Source organism: Sabethes cyaneus, chromosome 1, assembly GCF_943734655.1.
Source record: "Sabethes cyaneus chromosome 1, idSabCyanKW18_F2, whole genome shotgun sequence".
NCBI lineage: Eukaryota > Metazoa > Arthropoda > Insecta > Diptera > Culicidae > Sabethes > Sabethes cyaneus.
In genome coordinates, this window is record NC_071353.1 from 163,898,094 (window position 1) to 163,924,517 (window position 26,424).

General features: G+C 42.5%; 1 protein-coding gene across 1 annotated transcript; it reads left to right on the forward strand.

Annotated features, from left to right (window-relative positions):
* The first annotated feature begins 1,444 nt into the window (after positions 1-1,444).
* LOC128741342 (facilitated trehalose transporter Tret1-like) lies at positions 1,445-26,024 on the forward strand. The gene is made up of 4 exons (XM_053837106.1): positions 1,445-1,929; positions 10,534-10,816; positions 10,888-11,063; positions 24,543-26,024. Exons 1-4 carry the CDS (start codon positions 1,791-1,793, stop codon positions 25,484-25,486), a joined length of 1,542 nt encoding a protein of 513 aa, XP_053693081.1. The 5' UTR covers positions 1,445-1,790; the 3' UTR covers positions 25,487-26,024.
* The last annotated feature ends 400 nt before the right edge of the window (positions 26,025-26,424 follow it).

The following is a 26,424-nucleotide window of genomic DNA, read 5'->3' on the forward strand; positions in this document are numbered from 1 at the left end:
CGACTTCTAAAGCTCACATTTGCCAAATGCTTCCATTGAGATGAAGATCAAACTGTCTCAAACTGTCTCGACGATAGGACGTCACAAGTGTACGTAAGTAGCACACTTTTCGGTCCGGCCGCAGTCACTACTGCAGTCCCCCAAGGCAGTATCTTAAGATCAATCAATTCTGTCACCAGTATCGAAGGAATGCGTTCAAGTTAATCGAAAGTAGCTTCGCCATAATATTTTTAATTAAACTAGAAAACACAGAAGTCGACAAAAGGATGAGTGAAACGAATGACAAGATCTAGTCGGCCTGAATAAACAGTAAATAAGTGACTAACATCAGTGCGTGTTCCGATGCGCGAACAGCTCCGAGCTATTTGCTCACAATCTGCCAGTTCGTTGTTCGCAGCGTCAGCGTGACTTCAACTTATCGAGCAAATATTTCACGGCCACCGCTCAGGCTGGCTAGCTGGTTCTTTCATAACATAAGCATTCTTATTTATAGCGAGTGTATCGGTCAACATAACCGAAAACATACTTGCTGGTTGGTTGGTTCGTTGGTCGGTTGATAAGAACTTCTCCGTTGACGACAGCAGCGGGATCGTACGATCCCCCAGCGCTTGCTGCGATTGGTGCAATTTTTCTGCTCCTCGGTACTGGATAGGTTTTTGTTTACGTTTTCGTCAGTCAAAAAACGTGAATTGCTGCTGCTGCTGCAGCAGCAGCTCAAGGAGGCATAATTATTTTGCAATGATTTTTCTATCAATGGGAAACATTAATCAAAACAGTTCAAACGGAACGGGCGGCGTTCCGCCTGAAAAACCGTTTAGTTTACCTAATTAGGCTACCTTTATGGCTTAATTACAATCAGTAAAATTACATTGTGGTCACATACAACAAACACTGGTAGGACGCGTGTTTTGTTTTTCAACTTTCATGAATGGAAACTACTATAAATCAATTACGTGACACTAGCGATGTCGACTGCGTCGAAAGGAAAACTTTGATAGTTTGATTTCCGGAACGGAATCAAACATCCGAAAAGAAGCGCGCATCCGCTTGAACCAATTTAGGACAGGCGGTCATGATCCAGTAAAAAAAAACCTATCGATAACGCTGACTGGATTGCATCGAGCACGCATCCACACCGGTACGCATTAAGATAAGCGCCGACTGACTTCAAACCACGTTCCATCCTGCTGTCCACCATCCATCGTAGTCGTAGTCGAGTCAGATCAAGCAAACGGACTTTTCCTTATCAGTATGTAGTTGCATTGGAAGACCCGAATAAGAAACGAAAAAAAAACAACACTAACACGAGAAATGCTTTCCAAACGGGAAAGATTACGGCGAAAAAAAAACTAACGTTCTGTAGTAGGTACCGACTTTGCTGATAGTGAACTGCCTATACCCGAACGGTGTGCTCGGATCAGCAGTCAGTTTCCGTCCAGACGGAGTCCGCGCTGGACTCAAGAAGCCTCACCCCGGGAAGAAAACCATTCCAGTTATTGAATACCTAATTCTGACAGTTATTGTAATTGGTTCGTGCTAATAATCGCAGTAGACAGAGACCCCGAACGAAGTGTTGGACGGGCGTGAGCGTGAAGTGGAAAAGTTTCCGTTGTTTTTTGCGCTATCAAACTGACAGCTATCCTAGTGGGCGGTGCCGGGAAAAGCTACTAGCACGTGTTCGGTTGGTGTCATTCGGTGTGCTTTTCGAAGAAGCTGGAAGTGAAATTTCCTCGAAAATTGTGCAGTTCTTTTTTCTGTTCGCCGTCGGTTAGTGGTTTCGTGTGCAAGCAATGGGCAACGGAAATGTGCTGGAGCATCAGGCTTCCACGCGGAAGATGCTGAGCAATCAGAACAGCAACGATTCGGTGCAGATGCAGAAACTTTGGAGCCTGCCGGAGAAATGGGTTGCCGTACTGTTTACGGTAGTCGGTAAGCATCGAACTGGCCGAGCTGGCCACTAGTAACAGATGGAATATGATTGAGTTTACGTTTTGATTGAAACCGAAAACCGACGGAACAAAATTGATTTGCATCGAAATTCTGATAGGCCAAAAAGAGGAAAACATTTTACCACTCATCTAGGAACAACAAATACCCAATTGAATAACTTTTCCGGGTGGCAGTCCAAACTCCCACTCAATTCCGGCCGTGTGTAAAGTGCCCAATTCCCGGCAGACGTGGGCGGTCGTTTCGGGTGGGTGGCTGACTGGGTGAAACAGTTCTCAATAAATTTAATCTGCACATTATTCCGTTCGGAGCTCCCTCGGAGCTTTACGGAGCCTCTGCCTACGTAACAACGTATAGGAAAAGGAAGGAAGCAAACGTCTGGTGTTGTTTCGTCGCCTACGTAACGTTTATGCTGCGAATATGGGCATGTGTGTGAGGGCGAGTGAGTGTGTGTGCATGTGCGTGGGGAAGTGCAATTAGCATTTGTCTGATTCCAGAGTGCCCCTTTCGATGAACCGTTTTACATAAGCAAATACAGTTCAGACCACCGTTCGAGTGCCGTTGGTATGCTTTTAGAGATCCACTCTGGTTTCGGTCCGATTATAACCACTAGCGTGCCCAGACAGAGACAAAAGGTGAAAGAATGTTTTGGCCTGGAAAAACAGGGTAATCCTGTAGGATGGTGAATCTATTATTACTTCTCACAAAACTCCGGACTTTCGAGTGAAATTAGATTTAAAATCAATGTTGAAATTGGACTTGAAATCGAACTTTACATAGGACATTGAATAAGACTTCAATTTGGCCTACATTGAGTTTAAAACTTTGGACTAAATTGGGTTTGAAATTGGAAACTATACTTCATTTTAGAGTAATTTGGATGTGATGTTTTCGTTTGACATTGGAATTGAATTAGACTTGCAATTGGGTTTGAAAATAAAGTTTAAACAGGACTTGAAATATTAATTTTAGTCCTGTTTCCCATCATGCTTGTCACTTTGTTATTTTCTTTCTTGTTTTCCGCCTTTTCTTTTCCCCTTTTTTCGTGTTTCCAGTTTTTGAATTCTTCTAGCTCTTTTCCTTTTCTTTCCTTTTTTTAAAGTCATGTTTTCCGTCTTTTCAGTCACATTTATTCTGTTGCTGGTGCTCTATTTCCCTGTGCTCTCCGTTTATTTAGTTCGTTTTTTTCCTGTCATATTTTCCCGTATTTTGTCCCATATTTCTCCTTTTATAACCCGTTTTACTGCTCTTTCTCTCGTGTTCCCTCGTTTCTTTTATCAGTTTTCTCTTTTCTTTCTGGTGATTTTTCTTTTCACTTTTAATTTCTCTTGTTTTCTCTTTCGAATACAATTTCTCGTTTCTTTTTTCTTTTGCTTGGTCATCCCAGTTTTTATTCCATTTCCCTCCTCTTTCTATGTTCCATTTCTCGTCTTTTCCTGTCCCATTACACTAGTTACCAAAACAAAACAAAAAGCGTGAACTCAGTAGGATTAAAGAGATTTTTCATGTAAAATTGGCCGCTGAATCCGAAAATGTGGTCAGAAAAATAGTTTCAGAGATATGCATTAAAGTTGAAATTTTGCTTAAAAATAGATGCACATAAATACGAATTTCTCCGGCTGCGGTGCACCAATTTCAAATCTCTTTTTTCCATATTAAAGAGGAGAAAATTTGCTATCGATTAGTTGAACTTCATTTTTCTGTAAGAATAATAGTACTGTAGCTATTTGAGAACCTTTTCACAACAAAGCAAACAAGAGTGCATTTTTTTGGAATAATTTCAACTTTGTCAAAGGTTTTAGACAAGATTAACGCATGTTAAGAATTTCATTTTATGTGGGTCTTAAAGGTCGATAAAAAACAAAGAAATCATGCGGTTAATGAAAACAATCCGTTGAAAATTGTAGAAGTTATGACCATTTTTCTAAGACAGTAATATTTGTGCATTTGAATATCATGCGCATGATCATGCTTGAAGAGTGATTGAATTCTTAATAGTAAGAATTGTGAAAATAGTATGAACAGTCAAAAAAATGAGCGTAAAAAGCATGAGTTTAAACGTGAAAATAGTCCACAGAAACTCTGTTACGCCTGTGGAAACTACGTTTTTACAACCCCGCCCCGGTTAATTTCACAGCTTCATTGCAAACTGCGCTTCCAATTGCGTGTCTTTTTGTAAAGATCATGACAAGCAATTCGATAAATGTTATGCCAATTAAGACAGTGATTGTTAGTGTTTGGATATAAAGGGGCTGCTCGAAGTTACTGTTTGGATGTAAAGGGGCTATTGGTGAGCCCTGTGACCCAACTGAATGGTATTTGTTCATAGATAGCATTAAGCAGAGTTTGAAGACTGTATACAGGACACCGCCTCAATTTCTGAAAATAAAAAAAACAGAAGTTGGCGCTAGTGTTTCGTCATGCGTCATGTGTGAAAATATGCTTGAAACTGTCAATGTTTCCCTGTTGAATACAAGAGATGTCGTTGCTTAGTAACGCATATTGTACATATTGAAAACAATCCGATTTTGCGCAACAAAAAATTTACTCAGCTTGGCAACAGCACTCTCTCTTTCATCTCAATTTCTTTTGTGTTTACCGTTAAAGGCGGTATAACCTTTGACATTTGAACGAACAAATAGTTGGTAAATATTGTTTTTGTTTATCGCGTCCACGTCACGAAATTTAATTTCTTTGAATTGAAATGTCGCAAAAATATTCAGCTCCAGGCTCTCGCACGGTATCAAAATCACCTTCCCGGGGTCACGGAAAAATGATAGTAGGTTGCAACGGAGAGGTATAGGAAAAGTTTGTTAAAGTTAGGCAGAAGTTATGAAAATTAGATAATATTAGATAAGGTATTGTTTAAGCAGGTAAACATAGATAACCATCTTCTGTCTTCCGTCTTTCTTCTTTCGTCTAACGTCGCTCTACTTCCGTCTTACGTCTTCGATCTTTCGTCTGCGGTCTTCCGTTATCATTCTTCATCTTTCGTCTTTCAGTATTCGACTTTCGTTCTCTGCTTTCACTCTTTCAGTCTTCCATCATCAATTTTCCGTTTTCCATTTTCCGTTATCGACCTTTGTCGGTTGTTGTTCATCTTTCGTCTTTCGCCCGTGGTATCCGGTATCGTCCTTCGTTTTCGTCTTTTGTTTTTCGTCTTTTATCTTCAATCCTTCGTCTTTCGTTATCGTCCTTCATTCGTTTTTCATCATTCATCTTCTTTTCTTCGTCTTTCATCATTCGTCTTTCATACTTCGTCAGCCATCTTTCATGTGTTCTGCCTTTCGTCTTTCATATTCCATCTTACATCTTCTGTCTTCCGTCATTCGTGTTTCGTCCTCCATCTTCCATCTTTCGTCTGCGGTCTTCCGTTATCGTCCTGTTATTGTCTTTCCTTATTCGTTGGTATTCTACCACCTTCCATCTTTCATATTCGCCTTTCATCTTCCGCATTCGATTTTTCGTTTCCCTACCAAAACAGTTCTTATAGAGTAGTGTTATAAGGTGATTGATATATGACTAATACAAGTTATAAACAAGTTATTTCAACTAAACGTGGATGAAGCGTGTTACTTGGGTTTCTATTTGTCTGTTTGTTTGTTCTGTTTCACCTTTAGTTCTTTCTTCTGTTTTATGTTTTCCATTCTCCATCTTCTGTCTTCGGTCTTCCGCCTTTCGTCTTCCGTGATCGTCCTCCGTCTTTTACTATTCGTCTCTCGTCTACCATTTTCAAACATCCGTCTTTGGTCTTCCGCATTCCATCTGGTGTTTCTGTTTTCGTCTCGTTTTTGTTTTTTGATTCTCTCCTTCTTCGTCTTCTATTTTCCATCTTCTGTCGTCGATCTTCCGTCTTCCGTTACAGTGCTTCGGCTCTCGCCTTTCGTCTTCCACCTTCCGTCCTTCGTCTTACTTCTACCATCTTCCGTCTTCAGTCTTCCGGCTTTTAACTTTCGTCGTTCGTCGTTCGTCTTTCGCCTTCCGTCGCACACGTAGGCGCAAAAGAATCAGCCGTTGTTGCTGTGTGCAGACATTCTGCTACCTACACACTCGCGCACGCACATCCTCACATCGTCTTCCTGTATAGCTTATTCGAGAGTCAAATAACTCCTGAGTAATCGGCTGCCCGTGAGGCTAGTAGCGCACGGGGATACAAATTTTGCATTGTATTTTATTCTCTTCTTCATCTTCGCAATCGATTCTACCCACGAGCGGGCGTGCGAACCCTCGCGAGTAATCGGATCAGCAGCTCGGGCTGCAACGACGAATGACTGTTTGCTAAACACACACTCGCATAAACTTGTTGCGGCGCATGAATAAATAAGAGTGAGAGTTCTAAAAGAATGCTTATGCCGGCGTGTTCGTTAAAATGAGTACGCGTATGTAAGAAAATTAGACCATAAGAGTGTGGGCTTCGCAACACTGCTTTCCTCTTCCGTCTGTAGTATTCTTTCTTCCATCTTTCACCACATTTTCATTCTGCCTTTCGCCTTTCGTCATTCGTTTTCTATCCATCTTCCATCTTCGGTCTTCCGTTTCGTCTCTCGTCTTTTGCTTTCCCTCTTCTGTCTTCCAAATCCCATCTTTCTTCTTCTATCTTCTATCGGTAGATGGAACCGTATTCGATCTTCGTTATCGTCTTTCGTCGTTGGTCTTTAGTCTCTCGTCGTGCGTCTTCCGTCTTTCGCATTACGTCTTTCATTTTCCGTCATTCGTCTTATGGATTTTGTCTTGCGCCTACCAACTTCCGTCTTCGGTCTTTCGTATTTCACCTTACGTTTCTGTTTTCGTTTTGTTTTCCCTTCTTTGGTTTCCGTTTTACGTGTTTGATTTTTCATTTAGGGCATTACAAATATTTTTTAAAGTTTTTGTCCTTCGGATACTGGGCAACTCAAGTGGGAGGGAGGCGAAAAAAAACAAAGAGATCTTTTTAATCATGCAAAAAAAATTAAGATTTTATACAAAGAAAATTTTACTGAACTTTAACAAATTTTTTTAGCCCCCAGATTTTTAAAGCCAATATTGAAGGGCGAGGGAACAAAAACTTTAAAAATAATTTGCAATGACCTTATTCCTGTTTTTCTGTTCTCGTTTTCCATTTTCCTGCTCCTATATTTTCTCTCTTTTCCTCCGTTTTCTGTCTTTTCTACCACATTTATTCGGTTCTCTGTGTTTCATCTTTTTCTCTTCTGTTTTACCATTTTCTTTTATTTTTGTCCAATTTTCCCGTGTTTTGTCCCATCTTTCTATTTTCATATCCCGTTTGACCTATTTTTTGCCGTTTTCCTGGTTTTCTTTAGTTTAGTTTTCTTTTCTATTTTTTAACAGTTTTCTGGCCATTCTTCTTTTTTCTTTTGATTTCCCATTTTTTCATTTTCCGTATTCCCTTTCCTGGGCCGTTTTCTCTATTTTATCCTTCATTTTCTTTTTTCCACCTTTTTTTGTCTTTTTATGTCCCGTTTTTCCTTTAAATCACGTTTTTTCATGCCAGTTTTTATTTTCTTTTTTTCTGTATCTTTTCTCAACTTTTTCTGTTCCATTTTTCACCCCTTATCTAAGTCATGAGTGTGTTCCGTTTTTCCTAGTTTTCAACACTTTTAACACTTTTTTAACACTTTTCCTAATCTGATTTTTTGTCACTTAAAGTCCCGATTTTCGTCTTCTTTCGTCTTTTAACTCCTTTTAATCCAGTGTTTCGTTATCATCTGTTCCGTTCGTTGATTTTTTCTCTCCATTTTTGTCTTTTTCTATGGTCGTTTCTCCATTGGAAAACGGAAAACCGTATTTTCTGTTTTTCTCTTTTTCAAGTCCGATTTTTTTCTCATTCCATTTCTCGCTTTCAGTTTATGTTCATTTTATTTCTTGTTTTCTTTATTTTCTTAACGATATACTGTGTCATGATTGTACTTTATTTTCTTAATGGTTTTTTCTTTTCTCATTTTTCCTTTTTATTCCTAGTCTCTTTATTTTGCCCCGTTTTCCTATTTTTCCTCTCTTTTTTCTCATTTTCCTTGTTTTTTTTGTCTCTGCAGTTTCTTTGATTTTACTTCGTTTATCCGCTTTCCTCTTCCATTTTTTCCTCTTTTTACTCCTTTTATTTTCCCGGTTTTCTTCCCATTCTGTCCCATATTCTTTTTTTCATATCGGTTTTTATTTTATTTTCCTCCTCTTTCTCTGTTCTTTTTCTCTGCATTTTCCGTTCCATGTTGCGTCCTTTTCCTGAGTCCCGGTTTCTCTCATTTTTCTTGTTTTCTTTTTCTACCTAATTCCTTTTTTCATGCCTCGTTTTCTCACCTTTTTCATCTATTTTTTCCTCTTCCATTCCGTCATATTTTTTCCTTTTTCATGCCATTCTTTTATTCTTTTTCTCTTTCCCATTTTTTTTATCCAGTTTTTATTCTTTTTCTCTGCCGTTTTACCGTTTTCTGTAGTCCGTTGTGTTCTTTTCTTCATTTTTGCGTATTTTGTCTCATCTTTTTCCTTTTATTGCCCGTTTGACCTCTTTTTCCTTGTTTTCTTCTCTTCTGTTTCGTATTCCTTTTATTGTCTTGTTTTACCTGGGTTTCCCTCAACGTTTTATACTCTTTTACTTTCCTGTCTCTTTTTATGTCTCGGTTTTTTCCTGCTTTTCGCCCTTTTCCTAAGTCCTGATTTTCCTCTGTTCCGTTCTACGTTCTTGTCGCTTTAATTTTTTCTCATTTCCAAGCCCGTTTTTCATCTTTTCCTGTTTCGTTTTTTGTTGCCTTCTGTCGTTTTTGGTTTTTCGTCTTTTTTCGTTTTTTAACTCCTTTTTTGTTCCGTTTTTCCTCTGTCGTCGGTTCTGTTTTGCTTTTCCACCTATTCTGTCGCGTTTTGTTGTTTAGTTTTATCCTCTTTTTCTTTCTTTTGCTCTGTTTCTGTCCTGAGATACCTCAAATTCCATTGGAAAATGGAATGCTACTGTATTCTCCTTTTTTTTTTCTTTTCCTTTTCCTCCTTTCTGATCCCGGTTTTTCGCCTTTTTTGTCCTGTTGTTTCTCCTTTCCAGAATATCTTAATTTTATTTCGTGTTTTCTTCTTTTTGTGACTAGTGATTCTTTCTTTTCTCTTATTACTTCCCAGTGCATTTTTGCCTCGTTTTCCCTCTTTTGCTCTCCGTTTTTTCCTCATGTTCCCCTTCCATTTTGTTCCTTTTTATTTTTTTATGCCATTCTTTATTCTTTTTCTCTGTCACGTTTTTCCTTTTCATCTTTCGTTTTATCGTTTTATTTAGTTAGTTTTATTCGTCTTTTTCTGGTCGATTTTCTCGTGTTTTGTCCCTTTCTCCTTTTATTTCCTTTCATCCTTGTTTTCTTCATCAGTTTTCTTTTTTATTTCTAGCTCTTCTTTCTCTTATTGTGTCTCTTGCTGTCTGTTTCTATTCTCTTTCTTGTGTCATTTTCCCTCTTTTTCCTCCTAATTTACTTTATTTCCGCTCTTTTTTCTTTTTTTCCCTTTTGTGTCACGGTTGTTCTCAAGTTTTTCCTCTTTTCTGTCTCGTTTTTTCACTTCACTTCATTGTTGTGGTCTTTTCTTGATCCCGCGTTCTGTTTTTCTCTTCCTTTTTCAGTTTTAAGTTCCTTTTTCTTCTGTTTTTAATTCTTCTTTTTCTGGTCTCATTTCTTTATTAGAAAATGTTTTTTTTTCAGTTTATCTTCATTTTCTTCTCGTTTTCATAATGGTTTCTCCTTCTTTTCTCGTCTGTTCTCGCCTGTTTTCTTTTACTTCTCAGCTCCTTTGATTTTGCCGCCTTTCTCTGTTTTTCTCTGCCGTTTTTTCTTCTTTTGTGACTGGTTTTCCCTTCCATTCTGTCACGGTTCTCTTCTTTTCATGCCATTTTCCCTGTTTTTTTATTATGGGGAAGTCATTGCCACTTTTCCTAACTTTCCTCTTTTCCGTTTTCGCTCGATTTCTTTTCCTCTCGTTTTTTGTCAATTTCTAGCCAGGTTTTCTTTTTCTTTCACTTTTTAAATCTTTTTCTAAGCCGTTTTTCGCTGTCGTTTGTTCCATTCTTCCTCCTACTATGTTACTTGCTCTCTCTCTCTCTCTCTCTCTTGCATTTCCTTCTTTTCTGTCTTCGGTTTGTTAATTCCTCCTTTTTTCTCCCGTTCTTTTTACTGTTTTTTCTGTTTTTATGATCCGTTTTCCATTTTATCACGTTTTTTTTCATTCCAACTTTTACTATCAGTTTTTGTCACGTTTTTCCGTTGCCTTGGAAAATTTATCAATAAAAGATTAGAAATTGAGAAATTGGAAAATTCACCAGTGACTAAACATAGTTTTCATCCATCACTTAATTTAAATTCGATTTAAGAAGAAAAATATTGAAATCGGACTTGAACTGGATGTTGAACTTGAACTTGTAATTGAAGGCCTGGGCACGCCCATGATTGCAACTAATACCCCAAAATGATTGAAAACTAATGCAAACAAACAGACCGTTTATAGTCTAATCAGGATCAGTGTTCCAAAGCGGTTGAGGTGCAAAACCGGCTCTTGTTCCAGAGCCAGAATAATAAAGTTCCACCATTTTCAACGTACCTACGTATGTTTTTCCTATCGCTCTAGCTTCGCTCGGATACGTGTCCGTCGGAACGATGGTCGGCTGGAGCTGCAATGCCTTTTCCGACGTGAAACAAACGAACGGCGTCGATTATCGGCAGTGGCCGCGGTACGGGGAGGAGGAACCACTTTCCGAGAACCAGCAGACGTCACTGACGGCCACACCGGCTCTGGCGGCTGCCGTAAGTGCCGCGCTGGCGTACAAACTCTACTACCGGATAGGAACGAAACTGTTCATGCTGGCCGCGGCCACCTTATCAATCATCTCCAACTTTCTGCTGTGCTTCGGGTAAGTAATTTCCCTCAAACGCAAACGGCAGACGAGCAACCAACTTTTTCCGTTCCTTTCCTCGTCCGCAGCAACTGTTTCTGGTACTTCAGCGTAGGACGCGCCCTGGCCGGTGTCTCGGCCGGTATCATCTTCACGCTGGTTCCGCCGTACGTGGACGAGTTCGGCTCGAAGCAGCACAAAACGCTGCTGGATGCGATCCTGTACGTGCAGTTCGCTCTCGGCATCCTAATTCAGCTGATGGCAGGTAAGCAAAAGATCCGATTCGTAAAATCTGCTTGTGCCTGTGTGCTGACCACAGAGCCAATTCTGACAGTTTAATGAGCGTGTATTTAGTTCAGCGCATGCTACGCTGCGCTGCCCTGCACTGACACTGATAAGTTTGCATCTATCGCCGCAGCAGCAGGCGCAGCCCGGCGCTACTAGGGCAATCAGTTTGACCTGTCAAATCACTTCGTGATGAAACCAAGCCGGATGCACCCGAAAAATGTGCGATAACGACCGAACACTCAGCGAAAGCAGTGAACTGTTTTGTGTGAAGGTTCATAATCTTCCCATTCCCAGGAAGGATGCGAGCCGTAAAATGCTTAACTCCTGTTTACGGCCAGCGCCGCTGGCGCTGTGCTTCTGCTCATTTCCCCGTCTTAGTGATTTCCCTGCGCCCATGAACCCGCCGCCGTAATCATTCTGCCGAGTCGTAAAAGGTCGCGAAAGAACCCGAACATGATACGCTGATAACGTGACAATCTTCTTAGCACTTTGATGATTTGTTATGTCGGATTTTGTCTCCCACTCAGCGCCCGCGTTCTGGAAAAAATCTTTAAGCTGTGGTTTTATGCTTTTCCCTCGAGAGAGAGATAGAGATAGCAGGAAAGCGCCACGACGTGGCGGTTGCCGGTTGTGGCTTGAGTTTTTGGGTCGACACGTGACCACCGTACCGTACTGTTGGCACTGACGTGCGAGTGACGTGTTGCGCAGGAGGAACAGAGTTCCTGAGAATGATGATGATGATGATCATGGCTTGCTGACGTGATTTCAGAACTCTGATTATAGACTGAGGCTGACGCTGGTTGTTCTGATTACGGTCGGGCCGGTCTGTCTGTCTGACGGTCTGCGACCGTTTGAAAGACTTTAAACTGTGTCGGTCGGTAGTGAGATTGATGTGCACAAAAACAAAATTTAAATTGTCCTAAAAATCACTTTTTGCCAGTACAAGTCACTAGCGAAATGCTGATTCATTCTGACTTTTGAAAAAACTTGTTTTTTTCTAGCTAATGTTTGATTTGGAGTAATCATTGAAATTATTTGGCTTGTCTGAACTTTGACATGTTTTTTTTGTACATGTGATAAAAACAAGCAGTAAGGAAACGAATGCTGATCTAATTTGTTGTGGAAGGAAACTTTCCTTGGTGACAGACTGACTTGTTCAAATGTTGCTAAGCAACATATCGAAACAAGTGGCGTTGTAATCATAGTAACCACGTTAGTTGGATTTACCCAAGAAAGTTGCAAACGAGATATTAGGAATCGGCTTCTTTCACTATTGGTCTTCCAAAGCTCGAAATCTGTGGGATTAAGATTTCAAGAATATCGACCACCAGCGGAATAAGCACAGAACCGTACAATAACCTAAAGCTTGAGTCATTTAGTATCTGCTGAACGCACTGTTTGGTCGAACCTGGATTTCGATCTTTTAGGGCCAGTAAGAAACCAAAAATAGGACAGAATCTACTGGTAAAAAGACGTGCCCGGAAAAGTCGTACAAAGAGGTTCTTACGAAGTACGAAGGAACGTGAGGGCAGCTTCCCAGACAAGAGCTCTATAAAGTCACTGATGGAGGTAACCTTCCGAGCAAGTTAAAATTCGGTTTTGCCAATAAATTTACCCTCAATTCTACTCGGTTCAGAAATATTGATCAATTGTCAAACAGAAGTTGACGAAGAGTCGAAAGTTGACTCGGGACCAAGTGTTTCCGACGTGTTCAAAACCGGTGCCGAAAATACAGCACCGAAACCGATTGCGGTTGCTTTGTTTTGAGCGTGCAGTGCATTTTATCGGGCATGGCAACAGCGTACCGATTCAAATAAAACCAGGTGGTGAGCGCTTTGAAAGCCGGTGGGTCGCCTGTTGCTGCTGCTGCTGCTGCTGCTGGATTGACAGGAGCACCGTGAAATCTTGGTTCGTTTGGAGCAACTTCGCGGAGAAAATGGTTACCCTACTAGCACGGTTGTTACAATGTAGTTGTAGTAACCGAATTATGACTAATTTCAGTCGTAATCCGGTTGCTTCAACTAAATGGACCTAAAGTGTGCTACTTGGGTAAGACTTATAGCTTCGGAATTATCCGGCTCCTTTGAGTCTTCGGCATCGGCTATCGCAGTAACGACGATTTCATCTGTCAGTCACGTCCCATCATATATTTTCTTCCGTACTTCCTTCGTAGACATCTTCGGTTTATTATTCACTAGCTTCTTTGGACGAACTGCCGTCATCGTTCTTTTCTTCGCTTATCTGCAAACTCGGGACACTTTGAACCAAACTTCTTCTTTTCTACCATCTACAGCCACGCGACCAACAGCAACTTCCGCAACAGCCTTTCTCGCATGCATCTGCGAACTCGTCGAGCATCTTCCTGCCTCTGTCTTGATATGCTTTCTCTCCGAGCAATCCAGTATCTCGTGTTCCTCCTGCAACAGGCGCTCTTTCATGTTCCGTTCTTGCCACAACTGTTTTTCGCGAAATGCCTCCTCCTGAAGTCGCCGCTTATCGTTCAGGACTATCTCCATTTCCTGCCGGTTTTCCCTTCTGTATGGTCTTTTCTCAGACACGTAGCTCTTTTTCCAGCTCTTTCAGGGCATCTTCTAGCGTTCCGCCATTGCCAGAAACTGATCTACCGTCGATTTACGTCAGCTGCTACTCTGTTACCCTCTGTTGCCCAAAACACGACGTGAAAATCGTCATCGGAGATGCAAACGCGCAGATCGGGAGGGAGGAATTCTTCCGTCCAGTTGTTGGAAGACATAGCCTGCATCTGTCGACCAATGATAACGGTCTGAGGCTCATAAATTTTGCCGCGGCCAGAGGAATGGCCATCTGTAGCACCTACTTTCCACGTTTGGAAGCATGCAAATGGAGACTCTAGCTCTAGCAGATCGATCATGTCTTGATTGACGGTCGTCACTTTTCGGATGTTATCGATGTACGGTCTTTTCGGGGACCAAATATCGACTCTGACCACTATCTCGTAGTGAGTACGATTCGCGCAAGGCTGTCGAACACGGCGAGAGCTCGCACTGATAGGACGCTGCGTTTCAACATCCAGCGGTTAACGGCAGATGGCGTGGCAGTGGAGTACGCCAGGAAGCTTGACCAACGAATCGCAGAACAGCAGGTAGAAGGAGAAGATATAAATGGGCTGTGGAGGAACATCCATGGTGGCATCCAAACAGCTGCGAGAGAGGTGGTAGGCACGACACGTGGAATACAGCGTAACAGCTGGTTTGATGTCGAACGCCAGAGAGTGACAGAGGAAAAACCCAGACCAGGAGTCGCATGCTCACTGCGGCAACGCTTCAAAACAGAGAGAGTTACAGAGAGACTACAGACTAGAGCTGCGGAAAAAAGAATCCATCGTCTAAAGAAACGCGAGTACGAGGAGCACGTGCTCGTTGGCGCAGAGGAGCGATACACCAGCAATGACACACGGAGTTTCTATAAAACGGTGAGATGCAGGAATTTTGCCATGCCTGTGATGTGCAATGATAGTGCTGGCAACCTGCTTACCGACAAAACGGCGGTAGCAGCCAGGTGGAAGGAGCACTTCCAGGCACTGTTGAAGATCTAGGAGGAAGAACAAATGCCGGAGGAGTGGTTGGATGGCCTGATTTGCCCAATTTTCAAAAAGGGACATCAAATGGAGTGTAAAAACTATCGAGGAATTACATTGCTCAATTCTGCCTACAAGATGCTTTCCCGTATCCTGATCAGCAGACTGAGACCGTTAGCGGAGTCCTTCGTCGGCGAGTACCAAGCTGGTTTACATGAGAGTCACTCCGTGACGGATCAAAAGTTTACCCTACGTCAGTTGCTAGACAAGTTCCTGGAGTACAACTTGCAGACACACCATCTGTTTGTGGATTTTAAACGAAATGAGCTGTGGCAGATAATGCTAGAACATGGTTTTCCGACGAAACAAGGCATTTTGCAGGATTGATTCGCAAAGTGGGTGCACGTACGTTCAGGTGAAGTATGACATCGGGAACTTCATTCGCCATTTTCGATTGCGACATGCTGAAAAAGCGAACAAAACGGCCTGTTAAAGGATTTTGTGCCCGCGTCAAAAAAACCAAGAGTTATTGCCAAACGGCCAATTGCTATCGACAAACCGCTACTGCTAGGTTCCGCTATAAAGATGGTATCATTCCACCAGTTGCCCCTGTCATGCTTTGAATGGGAAGGATTGCGTCAACTTCTGGATTCCATAAGTGCTGCTGTTGGATGTACCATAAATCCAATGGAAATGAAAGTTCACATGATGAATATTGCTAATCGAATTCAAATCAAAGAAGAAATGCTGAACAAACTCATCTCGATAAAAATTGACTCTGCATCACGTTTTCACCGGCACATCCTTGGAGTAAATGCTCAATAGAGTATGGAGGGGTAAAAGTGCGATTCAATGATTTATCGGTGCAGATTCCGAGTAAATTTTCTACATTGGTATGGATGGGTGACTACTTTGACAGCTTGAATCTAACGTAAACTTTGGTTGCTTACGAAGCATAGTTGCTGAGTTATGTGCAAATGTTGTTTTAGGGCGATTTTGATGTAATTTTTCGTTATACGGCAAATACGATATCAACAGGAGGATACTACTTGTTGAAAATTTGTAGCAGCGTTTTACATCACTCACATATCTGTTTTGAAAATACGGCGAAAATAATTTACAAAATATATTTCGCTTTTCCGTAATTTAATCTAACCCCGTCAAGCACCTAGCGGGGTAAAAGTTCGATTCACGGACGGGGCAAAAGTGCGATTCATGGATGAGGCAAAAATGTATAGCTAATATTATACAGTTTTAGGCACTATATCACAGATACTAGAAATGAAAGATCTGCAGAAAACTGTGTGCTTTACAGATGTTGGCCGAAGAAAAACAATGTGTTTCCGCTGATGAAACAAAAAACAAACGTTTGGAAAAGTTTTGATCTAACGGAGGCTGCAATACACCAGCGCAAAATAGAAAAGGTGCAAATTGAGAATATTCCTTACCGAAACATAATGCAGATTGAAGATAATATGGTTTTGATAGCAACTGCTGGGCTAATTTCATGGATTCTAGCTTCGAACTTTTACCCCGCGGTATTCGCACTTTTGCCCCGCTAGTGGGGTAAAAGTGCAAATCTGCACTTGATCAGAAGAAAGAAGAACTTATTTTGCAAAACACTATTACCGCAGATGATTTATAGTTGGATGTGAAGACATTGAGTTACTGCACCACTATAAAATATATTATGTTGTTGTCCTTCTTTATATCTCACAAAAATTGATGACAACTTCAAACATCGCACTTATGCCCCGCCCTACTCTATGGTTTGTCAACTATTCTCACGGAAATTCTCCAGTGTCTTTGCTAACGAAAGGCTGTCTGACACAGAAGTATCGACTGCACTAGAAAGCGTTCCCAGTCTCGGCGACTCTCTCAATAACCTGACTATTGACGATGCTACGATAAGGCTGGTCGCTCTGAAGTTAAAAAGCTCTTCCTCCGGTGGACCGGACAGCATACCTTCAATCTTTTTGAAGAACTGTATTGAAGCCTTGGTAGCCCCAATCCGTCGTCTGTTTAGCTTATCGATTAGCTCAGGAGTATTTCCTTCTGCCTGAAAATCCGCTTATATGTTTCCAGTTCATAAGAAGGGTAATAAAAGAAACGTGTACAATTACAGAGGAATCTCCGCGGAAACTTTTCGAGCTCGTCGTGATCGCACCAATTTCCTCGTTCGTCCAGCAGTATTTGGCCGATGAACAACACGGATTCATGCCCAAGCGCTCAACGACCACCAATCTACTAACACTCACTTCCCACATAATGCTGCTGCCTTCGATAAGCTGAATCATCAAATCGCTATCGCTAAACTGGATAAACTCGGCTTTGGAGGGCCGCTGCTCCAGTGGTTTAAATCGTATCTGTCGAATCGTCTAGTTAATGTATCTATCGACGGGTCCATTTCACAGGCTTTCGCCGCCTTCTCTGGAATTCCGCAAGGTAGCCATCTTGGTTCTTTGGTTTTCCTTATCTATTTTAACGACGTTAACATAACGCTCAAAGATCCAAAGATTCGCCAGAAAGCTTATAATCTGGCAAGGTATTTGCTGCTGCGGACAAAAAAAAACACAATATTTTCATGACAAACAAGACTATGGATTCCAAAATGTACAAGCAGGAGTGCACGGAAAAAAAATTCTTCCGTACATTGAAGCTCACAATGGCTATGTAAAGTTTTGGTATGATTTGGCAAGCTTCTACTACAGTCCTTACGATAGAACTGAACCTTGTCGTGGTGTAGGGCTTTTTAACTAATCAGTAAATAAACTCGGGATAAAAATTTACCAAATGTGATTGTTGCGTTGTTCAGAAAGTGCTTTTATTCCGTTTAAGTATAAAGCTAGAACGGGCATCTCCGATAATTAATAGATGAATATTTCTGGGGCTCATCCCTATCTGTCACAGCTGTTGCAAATATCTCCAAAGAATGTCGGTTTGATTGGGTTAGCCGTGGGCTTAGAGTTAGTAGGGGACGCAAGCAGGATACCAAGCCCGGTTTGGATTGCATTCAATTCACAATAATAACATTTCTAGCGGTCGGTTTTTGGGGTTTGGCAAAGGATTCCCGTTAGAGATACTGCGCACTAGCTTCTTGGTCTCGAGGGTTGGGAAGTAGGTGCGACTCTACATTTTAAAGCTTCTGTTCACTACCGCGAACGTACAAGTCGTGCTGTGCTCAATATATATTGTAGACCTACCTTGGGACAGAGCATAACTGCTGGGGGAATGTAAGATGAAATTCGCCATGATGAGTTCATAACCACTAACGGTCCAAAATTTGCCTTTCTATTGGTTTGTTTGTAGTTGTTTGTGTTGGAAAATTGATAATAGGCGCGCAGTTGAGGACCGGTGTTAAGCGGGGCTGACAAATCCTCCAGTTGATTATTTATGAAAAATCGCTGGTTTTTTTCTTCAAATCGCTATAACTCTGGATCGGCAAAGAACACCTCGTGGTTTTGAGCGATTATTATGAAAAAAAATTTGAGGAATACGATGGAATTGAACTTTTGGAAATCAAACTGTACTCATTGCGACAAAACTGCAAATTTAGATTTTAAATCGAATTTAAAAAAATTTGGCAGCACTGCCGCTAAGACCCAATATTTTTTTTGGATTCCTTGGACAATTTCCTTCGGAAAAATGATAAAATAGACCCCAGCTGATTGCAGCTCCAAGTGGCTCTTGAGAGTCGACGAAACCTGCGCAGGAAGCAGGGGCATGCCTGTTGCTGTCCACCGACCATTGGAGTCGAGAGCTATCAACCCCAAAGTGGTTTATTACTCCTAGCAAACCAGAGGCAGCCGGTCTTTTACGGTCTGACCCGATTCGACGACGACGGTCGGCAAAAACTGTGGGACAGTCGAAGGAGAAACCAAGAGAAACAGGACCGTTCTGGTGAAAGATTTTGAGGCAGGCCACTGCAACATGCTGGCGTTGGGCCATTCGATCAGGATCTCTAGATCGGGGCTTTATAGATACTTTTATGATGAACGTGCAAGTCTTCGAAAAGCTGTCATATTCCTGTTGTTCGGAGCACTTGAGCCACGGCTCATTTGTTTCTGTAGCGAATCTGCTCAACGGCTGCTGGAAGCTTGCCTACTACCCATCAATGTGAAGTTTAGCTAAAGACATCCTTCTGTTTTTAAGGACTATCGACCAATCAGCTTGCTCCCTGCCCTCTCATACAAGGCCGAATTCTTTCTTTCGCTGATGAGAATGATGTCTTCCTGGCGGAACTGTTTGGATTCCGTAAGGGAAGGTTCCCCATCCATCAACTCCATCGAGTTACTGGTATTCAGTTCAAGCTGCACCGATACAATTTTCCAATGTATTTGATAAAGATCATCAAAAGTTATCTGTCTGGTAAAATATTCCAGGTATCTTTGAATGATGTCTGTTCGCAACCTTTCCATTTTAAAACTTGTGTGCCCCAAGGAAGCATTCTAGGGCCCATCGTGCTACATGTCAGTTCGGGTGGCACGGCAGCAGAACGAGTATGCGAATGCGGAAAATCTAAGCGTACTGACGAAGAATAAGAATAGACCAGTGTGGTTAGTTGATGAAAATTAAAGAGACCAGTCTGCTGCAGAAGCCTACACCGTTGAACGATGACAGAAGATTGATTCTAATGGAAGGCCGAGTCCAACATGCGGAGTTCTTACCGTTCAATTTACCAAGCGACCATCGAATAATTAGACTGATTGTCCAAGGTTTACCCTTATCGTCTTCAGATTCCCCGTGGGGCTCCACTGCCGGTACAGAAACTAACAACGAATCTTCGTCCGTTCAGCTACTTCGATGTCGATTACTCGGAAACGATTGAGGTTACCGTTTTACGCAGAAAGGTAAAACGATGGATAGCGCTATTTACATGTTTGGTGACACCCTCGGAGCAGTTGGTAGTATCACACAGACTAACAATTCAGTCATGCTTGATAGGCTGGCCGGTCGAGTTGCGGAAACAGTTCGAAGTATCGGAGACGAATGCGCTGATCAAATCACTAATGCGAAGACGAGGTGGACTTTCAATCCTCCCGCTGTGCCTCACTTGGGAGGGCATTGGGAGTGCCTTGTTCGCTCTATGGAACTGCGCTTGACGATGGAAGCATCGCATCGCATGTGGAGGATATGATAAACTCGTGCCTTCTCGTGTGCGTAAGGGGTTCTTTGCCAAACCTGCCGTGAGCTGCTCTATCAAAAACTAATCCAAGAACAAATCGATAGCAAAAACAAGCCTCCGGGATGCCTTTCAACGTTGACCAACAGTTGACAGACCTGATGTGGAGACACCGGAGAATCTGACAGGCACGGATAACGAACGAGAAATGCACGATTCAAACAAGCCACCGCAAGACCATAGCCGTGATGGAGACTGCAGAGGGTTGCTCTGATGCGGATTCGACTTCCGACGCAGGGTTACGAGCTGCGGAATGTTCTAGCCACATTGGTGAAGCCCCAGCTGCATCGCACTGAAGTTGACCGACGACTCTTTCGTCATTATCGCCTCAGGCAAGCATGATTTCAAAAAATTATGTATGAGTAACTTATAGATTGAGTTATAGGCAACAATATTGCTGAGTCAAGTATTGCTCTATCTTTATTAATTGCTGTTTTCTAAGGCTATTACCCCATTGCTAGCAAAAAACGCTCTTTTTGCCACCAATAGTATTGAAGCCTTCTGGCACCATAATTACAAGAGATAAAACAATGCTTAGTTGAACAGTGTTGTAGATAGGAACTAACTCTACAACTATTTCCTACACAACATTTGAAAATTCTGCTTGGCTGAGGCGGTACAGCCATCAGGGCAAAATCGAATCAAATTATGCGGGTTGGCACACTTTTACGAGCGCAATTTACTTCCAGGACATCAAAATGGTTCAGGTCCGAAAAAGAGAGATAATTGCTAACCTGTTGGGATGGGAAGATTCTGTCACACTATTTTTCCAAAATTGAAATAAATAGGATAGCAGATGTGCTCGGATCTGGGATGTAAAAAAATGTAACGGTAAACGGTAAACGGGACACAACACTAATAGTAATATATTAGCACAGACAAACAGACATAACACTCGTTTTCCATTCTTCGTACCGATTAAACCGTCATTTCAAAGTTGGGCCTAGTTGGGAATGTTTCCGTTTTGGTCAAAGTGGCGCTTTTTGACGAAAGAAGGGTAATTCTCCATAAAAAATACTTGCTACTTCGAGGGATACCCATGTTGCTATTTGATATTTGGGAATGTCGATCATAGATGGTGCTAGTGTTCAGGCTAAATGTGAGGTACGATAATTTTTGTGGATTTTTCTTTCAAGAGTTATGTCTGTTTGTCTGTGATATTAGCTTACTTGCAAAAAATTCTACCCTCTTGCGAGCGGCCTTCCGGCAGTAAACCGGAATATTCGCTATGGCGGACGAGAACATGCGTGTAGGCATGTTTTTGAGTTCTTTCTTGGTTTTATTTATCAATTCCTCCTCAGTTTTCACGACAAAATTGTTGGAGTAGATCCTACGCTTCAGGTTTGGCCAGAAATTCTCGATGGGACGCAGCTGGGGCACGTCGGGCCGGTTCGTCGACTTCGATATTCAGCCGCTCCATCTCCTCCAACGATCGCTTCGAGTAGTGGGCCGACGCCAGATACGAATATCCCCCTCAATGTAAAACTGTCAAAAGTTCGTCATTGCTCACTATTATGAAAATAAAAAAATAACTTTTTTGTGTTACGAAATGTAGACATAGCTTCTTCGGCAAAGTTGTAACTAATGTAAAAACAAGCAACTTTGCTGGAGAATTAAAATTACTATCTTTATCGAGTGCTGAACTATAGGGCATATTCTTTAAAATTTGTTTAAAAATTAGTTTTTCATTCTTAGTTTTTGTTAGTTGCATTTTACAAGAGCACGTTGTTCTAGGAATTTATCGAAGCACTCAAAATACACTCAAGTCGCTTTTTACGCGAAGGATATGTTCCGCGTAAATTCCGAAATTCGCGTGAAAATAGTCGCGTAAAAAGCATCTTCAGTGTACACGGTTTTGCAGAAGGCCGCAAATCTCTTGGACCTTTACCTGCTAAGTTATCGCATATTCAAGCTTGAAATTTCCGTAACTTCACGAGACCATGGGGTAAAGTGGGGCAAGTGGATTTATGAAATCAGTGCTTCATCTTAAAGCTTAAGTCAATTTGTATGGGTTTCGCTTGTCTCCAACCACCCAAATGAGGGTACGGCAAACTTACGTTTTATGTGTGATACACGTCCATTCTTTTGTGTTAGTAGATAGACACATGGTTTCCTCGGCAAAGTTATAGAAAATATAAAGGCAAACATCTTTGCTAAAGAAATGACATTTTTATCTCTATCGAGCGCAGAGCTATAGAGCATTTTCTTTGGAAATTCTTTAAAAATAAGTTTCTCATACTTAGCGTATGTTGGTTGCATTTTACAAGAATATATGGTTCTAGGCGATTATCGAAATACTCAAAATACACGTTTTTGCAGAAGATTGCAAAGCTCTAGGATGCTTCCTTACAAAGTTACTGTTTTTGGCTCGTGACGTTAAGAAAAAATAAAGCTTACATAAGCGATAACTTTGTAAGGAAAGGTCCTAGAGTTTTGCAATTTTCTGCGAAAACGTGTATTTTGAGTCTTTCGATAATTGCCTAGAATCATATATTCTTGTAAAATGCAACCAACATACATTAAGTATGAGAAACTTATTTTTAAAGAATTTCCAAAGAAAAATGCTCTACAGCTCTGCATTCGATAGAGATAGAAATGTTTAGGCGCCGGACGCGCCTAAGCGGATCTGAATGAAGTAGCTTTACTGTTAGAGTTCGACTGATAGAGCTGTCAATTTTTTTCTGCTGACTCATGGGTTACTATGATTGATGCTGTATGGGTAGTTTCGACAGTGCGTATGAAGGTAACCCCATGAAAAATCGGCAGTTTGTATCCATTTTTTTATGCAAACGTTAAATATCTTTGGAGGTTACGCATTTATCAATGTCAATTTACAAAAATAGTTGTTTTGTTCATTCATTTCGTAACAAAATATCTCATTGATTTATATGAATAACTTTCGAATTGGTTGAGAAATTACCCAGTTATTGAAAATTCCATAAGATGTAGTCGTACGTCAAAAAGCTGGGGTAATGTGATGGCAAACTTAGACTACTTTCGCTGTTAGCTGAATCAAATCTGATTTATATGCTGTAAAAAAAATCACTCAGCACTTTTCATGAAGTAAAGAAAATGTTAGAAGCTATTTTTTCAAAACAAACTCAGTTAATCCTGGCATCCTCACCGAACTGGACGCAGCTCCGAAAATATTGCCCTAAAACAGTGCAATTCATTATTGCTTCTATTTTCTCTAAGCTTCTATTTCGAGTCTATCCGGTCCGCCCGAGGCATCCTGCATGGGACAGTGCCGATAGCGCGCCCTTGCGCTAGTTTTTAATTTCCACCAGAAAAACTTTTCTCGCCATCGTCAGCCAGCAGAGCAGCTTACAAATGCCCAAAATGCGGAAGCTGAAAAAACCACGCTGCCGGTCTGCAGGCTGCAGCCCGTAGCAACTAGCAATCGCCGTCGCAGCAAGCCATGATGATGAGTAACTATACACTCGGAATCGTTTCGTATGTGCATTGCAGTGCAGTGCACTGGCTGTGCTGTCAAAAACTTTCAACCGGGTCCGGGTCCGACAACAAACAGACAGCTCGGAAGCTGCTGGGAAAGAAAAATCTATTAAAACACACCCGGTCGGTCCGGATCCGGACCTCCCGGTCCGGCTCCAACCTCCGACCGACTCGCACAAAGTCTGTTTTAAGCTTTTTAAAAGTTTGAAAGTGGCTGCTGGGGGTGGTGGTGGTGGTGCTAGGGAATTGCTCCCGGTGGGACAGTATTTAAATCGACGAGACAACAGCCAACAGGTTTGCCATTTATTGGTACGGTGTGTAGTAACCCGAGGCCAACTAAAGTAGTAGGTAGTAGTAGGTGGTGGCAGTAGGCTAGGACAGTCTTGGTTGAAATTGACTGACGTACAAGATGTAAAATTTTCCCACAGCCCACCACTCAACTGAAAACAGACTGAACTGAAGTTCCGAATTTTTGTTCCCGGGAACGGATTACAAAAACTGGAGAAAGTTTAATTACTTCATTGGACGCATGGGCGTACGAGGGTGGAACCCACGCACACCTTCCCGGACAGACCGGGCGGGACCGGATTGTGATTCTAATTAAGAGTTTGTCTTACGGTGCCAAGTTTTTTTCTTCGGTCGGTGCGGTGGCCTTGGTGGTGGCAATGTGGCAAATCATTCATTTTTCATAATATTCGGGAGAGCCGCAAACCATCAGAACATTTTTGGCACATCATCAACCCATGAACTGGCCATAAACTAGCATGATGGAGGATGGACTTAGGCAATAAAAAGTCACTCTCGTGCTTCTTCCCCCGAAGGGGGAAAATCGTTTTACGAGCGTCGCTCGCTGTACGTACACACGGCGCCGCAGGAGACAATTTGGGGCCGGCATCTGACGGCCCCCAGCAGTCGTTCTGCTTTTCCCTTCGGGAAGAAGCGGCAAGAGAAATGAAGCATTCGATGTCATTGCGTAATGATTATCACCCATCAACCCCCATCGTTTCGGTTCTGTTTTCGGGAGTGCGATGTTTCACCTTTTACCTCCGGAGGGTCGATGGTTCGACCGAACACAGTGCGCGGGGGCAGGGCAGAAAGCAAAGTGCCGTAAACGGGAATCGTTTTATGGGCTCGTAAGGCGATTAGGGTCCCTCACGTATATTTCGGGAAAGAGTGTTATCACATTTCATCCATAACGTAGGTTATTTTATGAAATAGATTATTTTTAACGAGATTTTTCTCGGTCTATTTTTTTTCTTTCGCAGATCTCATCCCGCTCACACAACTATCCAGCGTGATCAGTTCCACCTTCCCGATTTTCCTGTTCATCGGATTCCTATTCCTGCCGGAATCGGCTCGCTATCTGTGTGCCATCAAGCAGGTTAACCGGGCGCGGACGGTGCTGAAGAAAACCCACACCGGAAGCGATCCGCTGTCGGTGCAAACCATGGAGAACAGCCTCAACCACTGGCAGCAGCAGCAGCACCAGCAGGAGCGCTTCACTGCCGTTGGCTTCCGGGAGTCACTTCAAAAGCTGCGCCATTCCCGCCTGGTGGTGCCGATGTTTGTGCTGATAATTTTCCAACATTTCATCGGCGGTCTGCCGATGATGTTCTATCTGACGAGGATTTTTACCCTGACCGACGGTCAGTACACACCGGAATGGACGGCCGTTTACGTGGCAGCTATCTTCGCGCTAAGCTATCCGGCCTACCGGCTGCTCGGTTTCAAGCTGGGTGACTATAAACTGCTGCTCTGGAGCTCGGCACTTATGTCCGTAGCGATGATTGGCCTCGGATGGCACTGCCACGTGCAGGGAATGTACGGCCACTCCGACGAGTACGGCCACCTTCCGCTCGTTTACTTCGGAGTGTTCATTTTCCTGTACGCCATCGGCTTCCAGCGGGTACCGTGGCGATGGCTGGACGAAAGCATCGAGGAGGAAATCGCCTTCCCCCTGCGCACCATCGCTACCGCTCTCAGCTGGGCCACGCTGTACTTCTGCGTTCGCCTTCTGCCTACGCTGATTGGCCTGATCGGTGTCGGTTGGCTGTTCTGGAACATCGCCATTGTCCTTCTGTTTGCGATCCTGTTCGTGCTGTTTTCCCTCCCAAATCTCGACTACGGCGTCATTCGCTGCAAAACTTTAACCGAATGCAGCAATTCGTCATCATCGGCAAATCTGGAGACGATGGAGATGGTTGTATAACGACCCCCCTGCCAAACCAAACCAAACTCAAACCCAAAGCCGACAGGCCGGAGGGCTTTCTGAAAGACTGATTGCGCAAAGCTAGAGTACCGAAAAAGTTTTCTGCTCGTTCGTCAAATGTGCGGGGATGCGAGGAACGGCAGAAACGAAAGCGAGAGAGAGAGAGAGGAAGAGGGAGTCTTTGCCATTTCCTGCCGCCGCCGTCGCCACCGGCGGTGGCGGTGGCAGTGGCAGACTGGCTCAACAGCAACGACGACCGCCCGGTAGAAATGCCATTTGTACAAAGGTTGATAGAATACGACGGAACGGAAGGACGAATGTTTTTGATTGGATTACGACCGGAAAGTTTTAAATTAAATGCTTAATTCGGTTTGCTGGAGGTCGCCAAATATACGTAGTAGCCTAAGCTAAGAAGTCGTTTTGCTCATCTTTCTTCCAATTGCAATGCGAAAGATGATATTTTAATAGTTACCAGATAGTCGTCGAATCTAACTAAGCAGAAGAAAATTAGTTACTTATTAAACTTTATCGTTACATAATCATGACATCCGTGTGCTGTGTTTAATTCCGAAACGACATCCCGGCAAATGTAGACAAACACGAATACGGCAGGAAAAAGCTCGTTCGCAATCAAGCATCTCCTATTGAAGTAGGCGATGCCATCGAGACGGTAGTCAACCCGTTTCAGTTCAGTTCAGAGCCTTCTATTTGCACTGCAAATCAAACAGACACACACATTTACGCATGTTCACAGCATAGTTTACATTGAAAACAAGGACCGATGCATCGGTCGGCAGTTGTAGGTGGGCGGTAGGTAAATCATCTACATATCCTAACCGGGGGCGAGCGGCCCCCGGAAAACTGAACAGGAAAACTTAACAGAAAGTGAAGGTATTCCGGGTTGTTTTCTTTTCGTCGATTCATCCGAAACTATTTGC

Bases quoted from the DNA above. Each gene is read 5' to 3' on its own strand.
- LOC128741342 (XM_053837106.1), top strand. From the start codon at position 1,791: ATGGGCAACGGAAATGTGCTGGAGCATCAGGCTTCCACGCGGAAGATG. The intron at 1,930-10,533 runs GTAAGCATCGAA...CTATCGCTCTAG, and splicing joins CGTACTGTTTACGGTAGTCG to CTTCGCTCGGATACGTGTCC. The intron at 11,064-24,542 runs GTAAGCAAAAGA...TTTCTTTCGCAG, and splicing joins CCTAATTCAGCTGATGGCAG to ATCTCATCCCGCTCACACAA.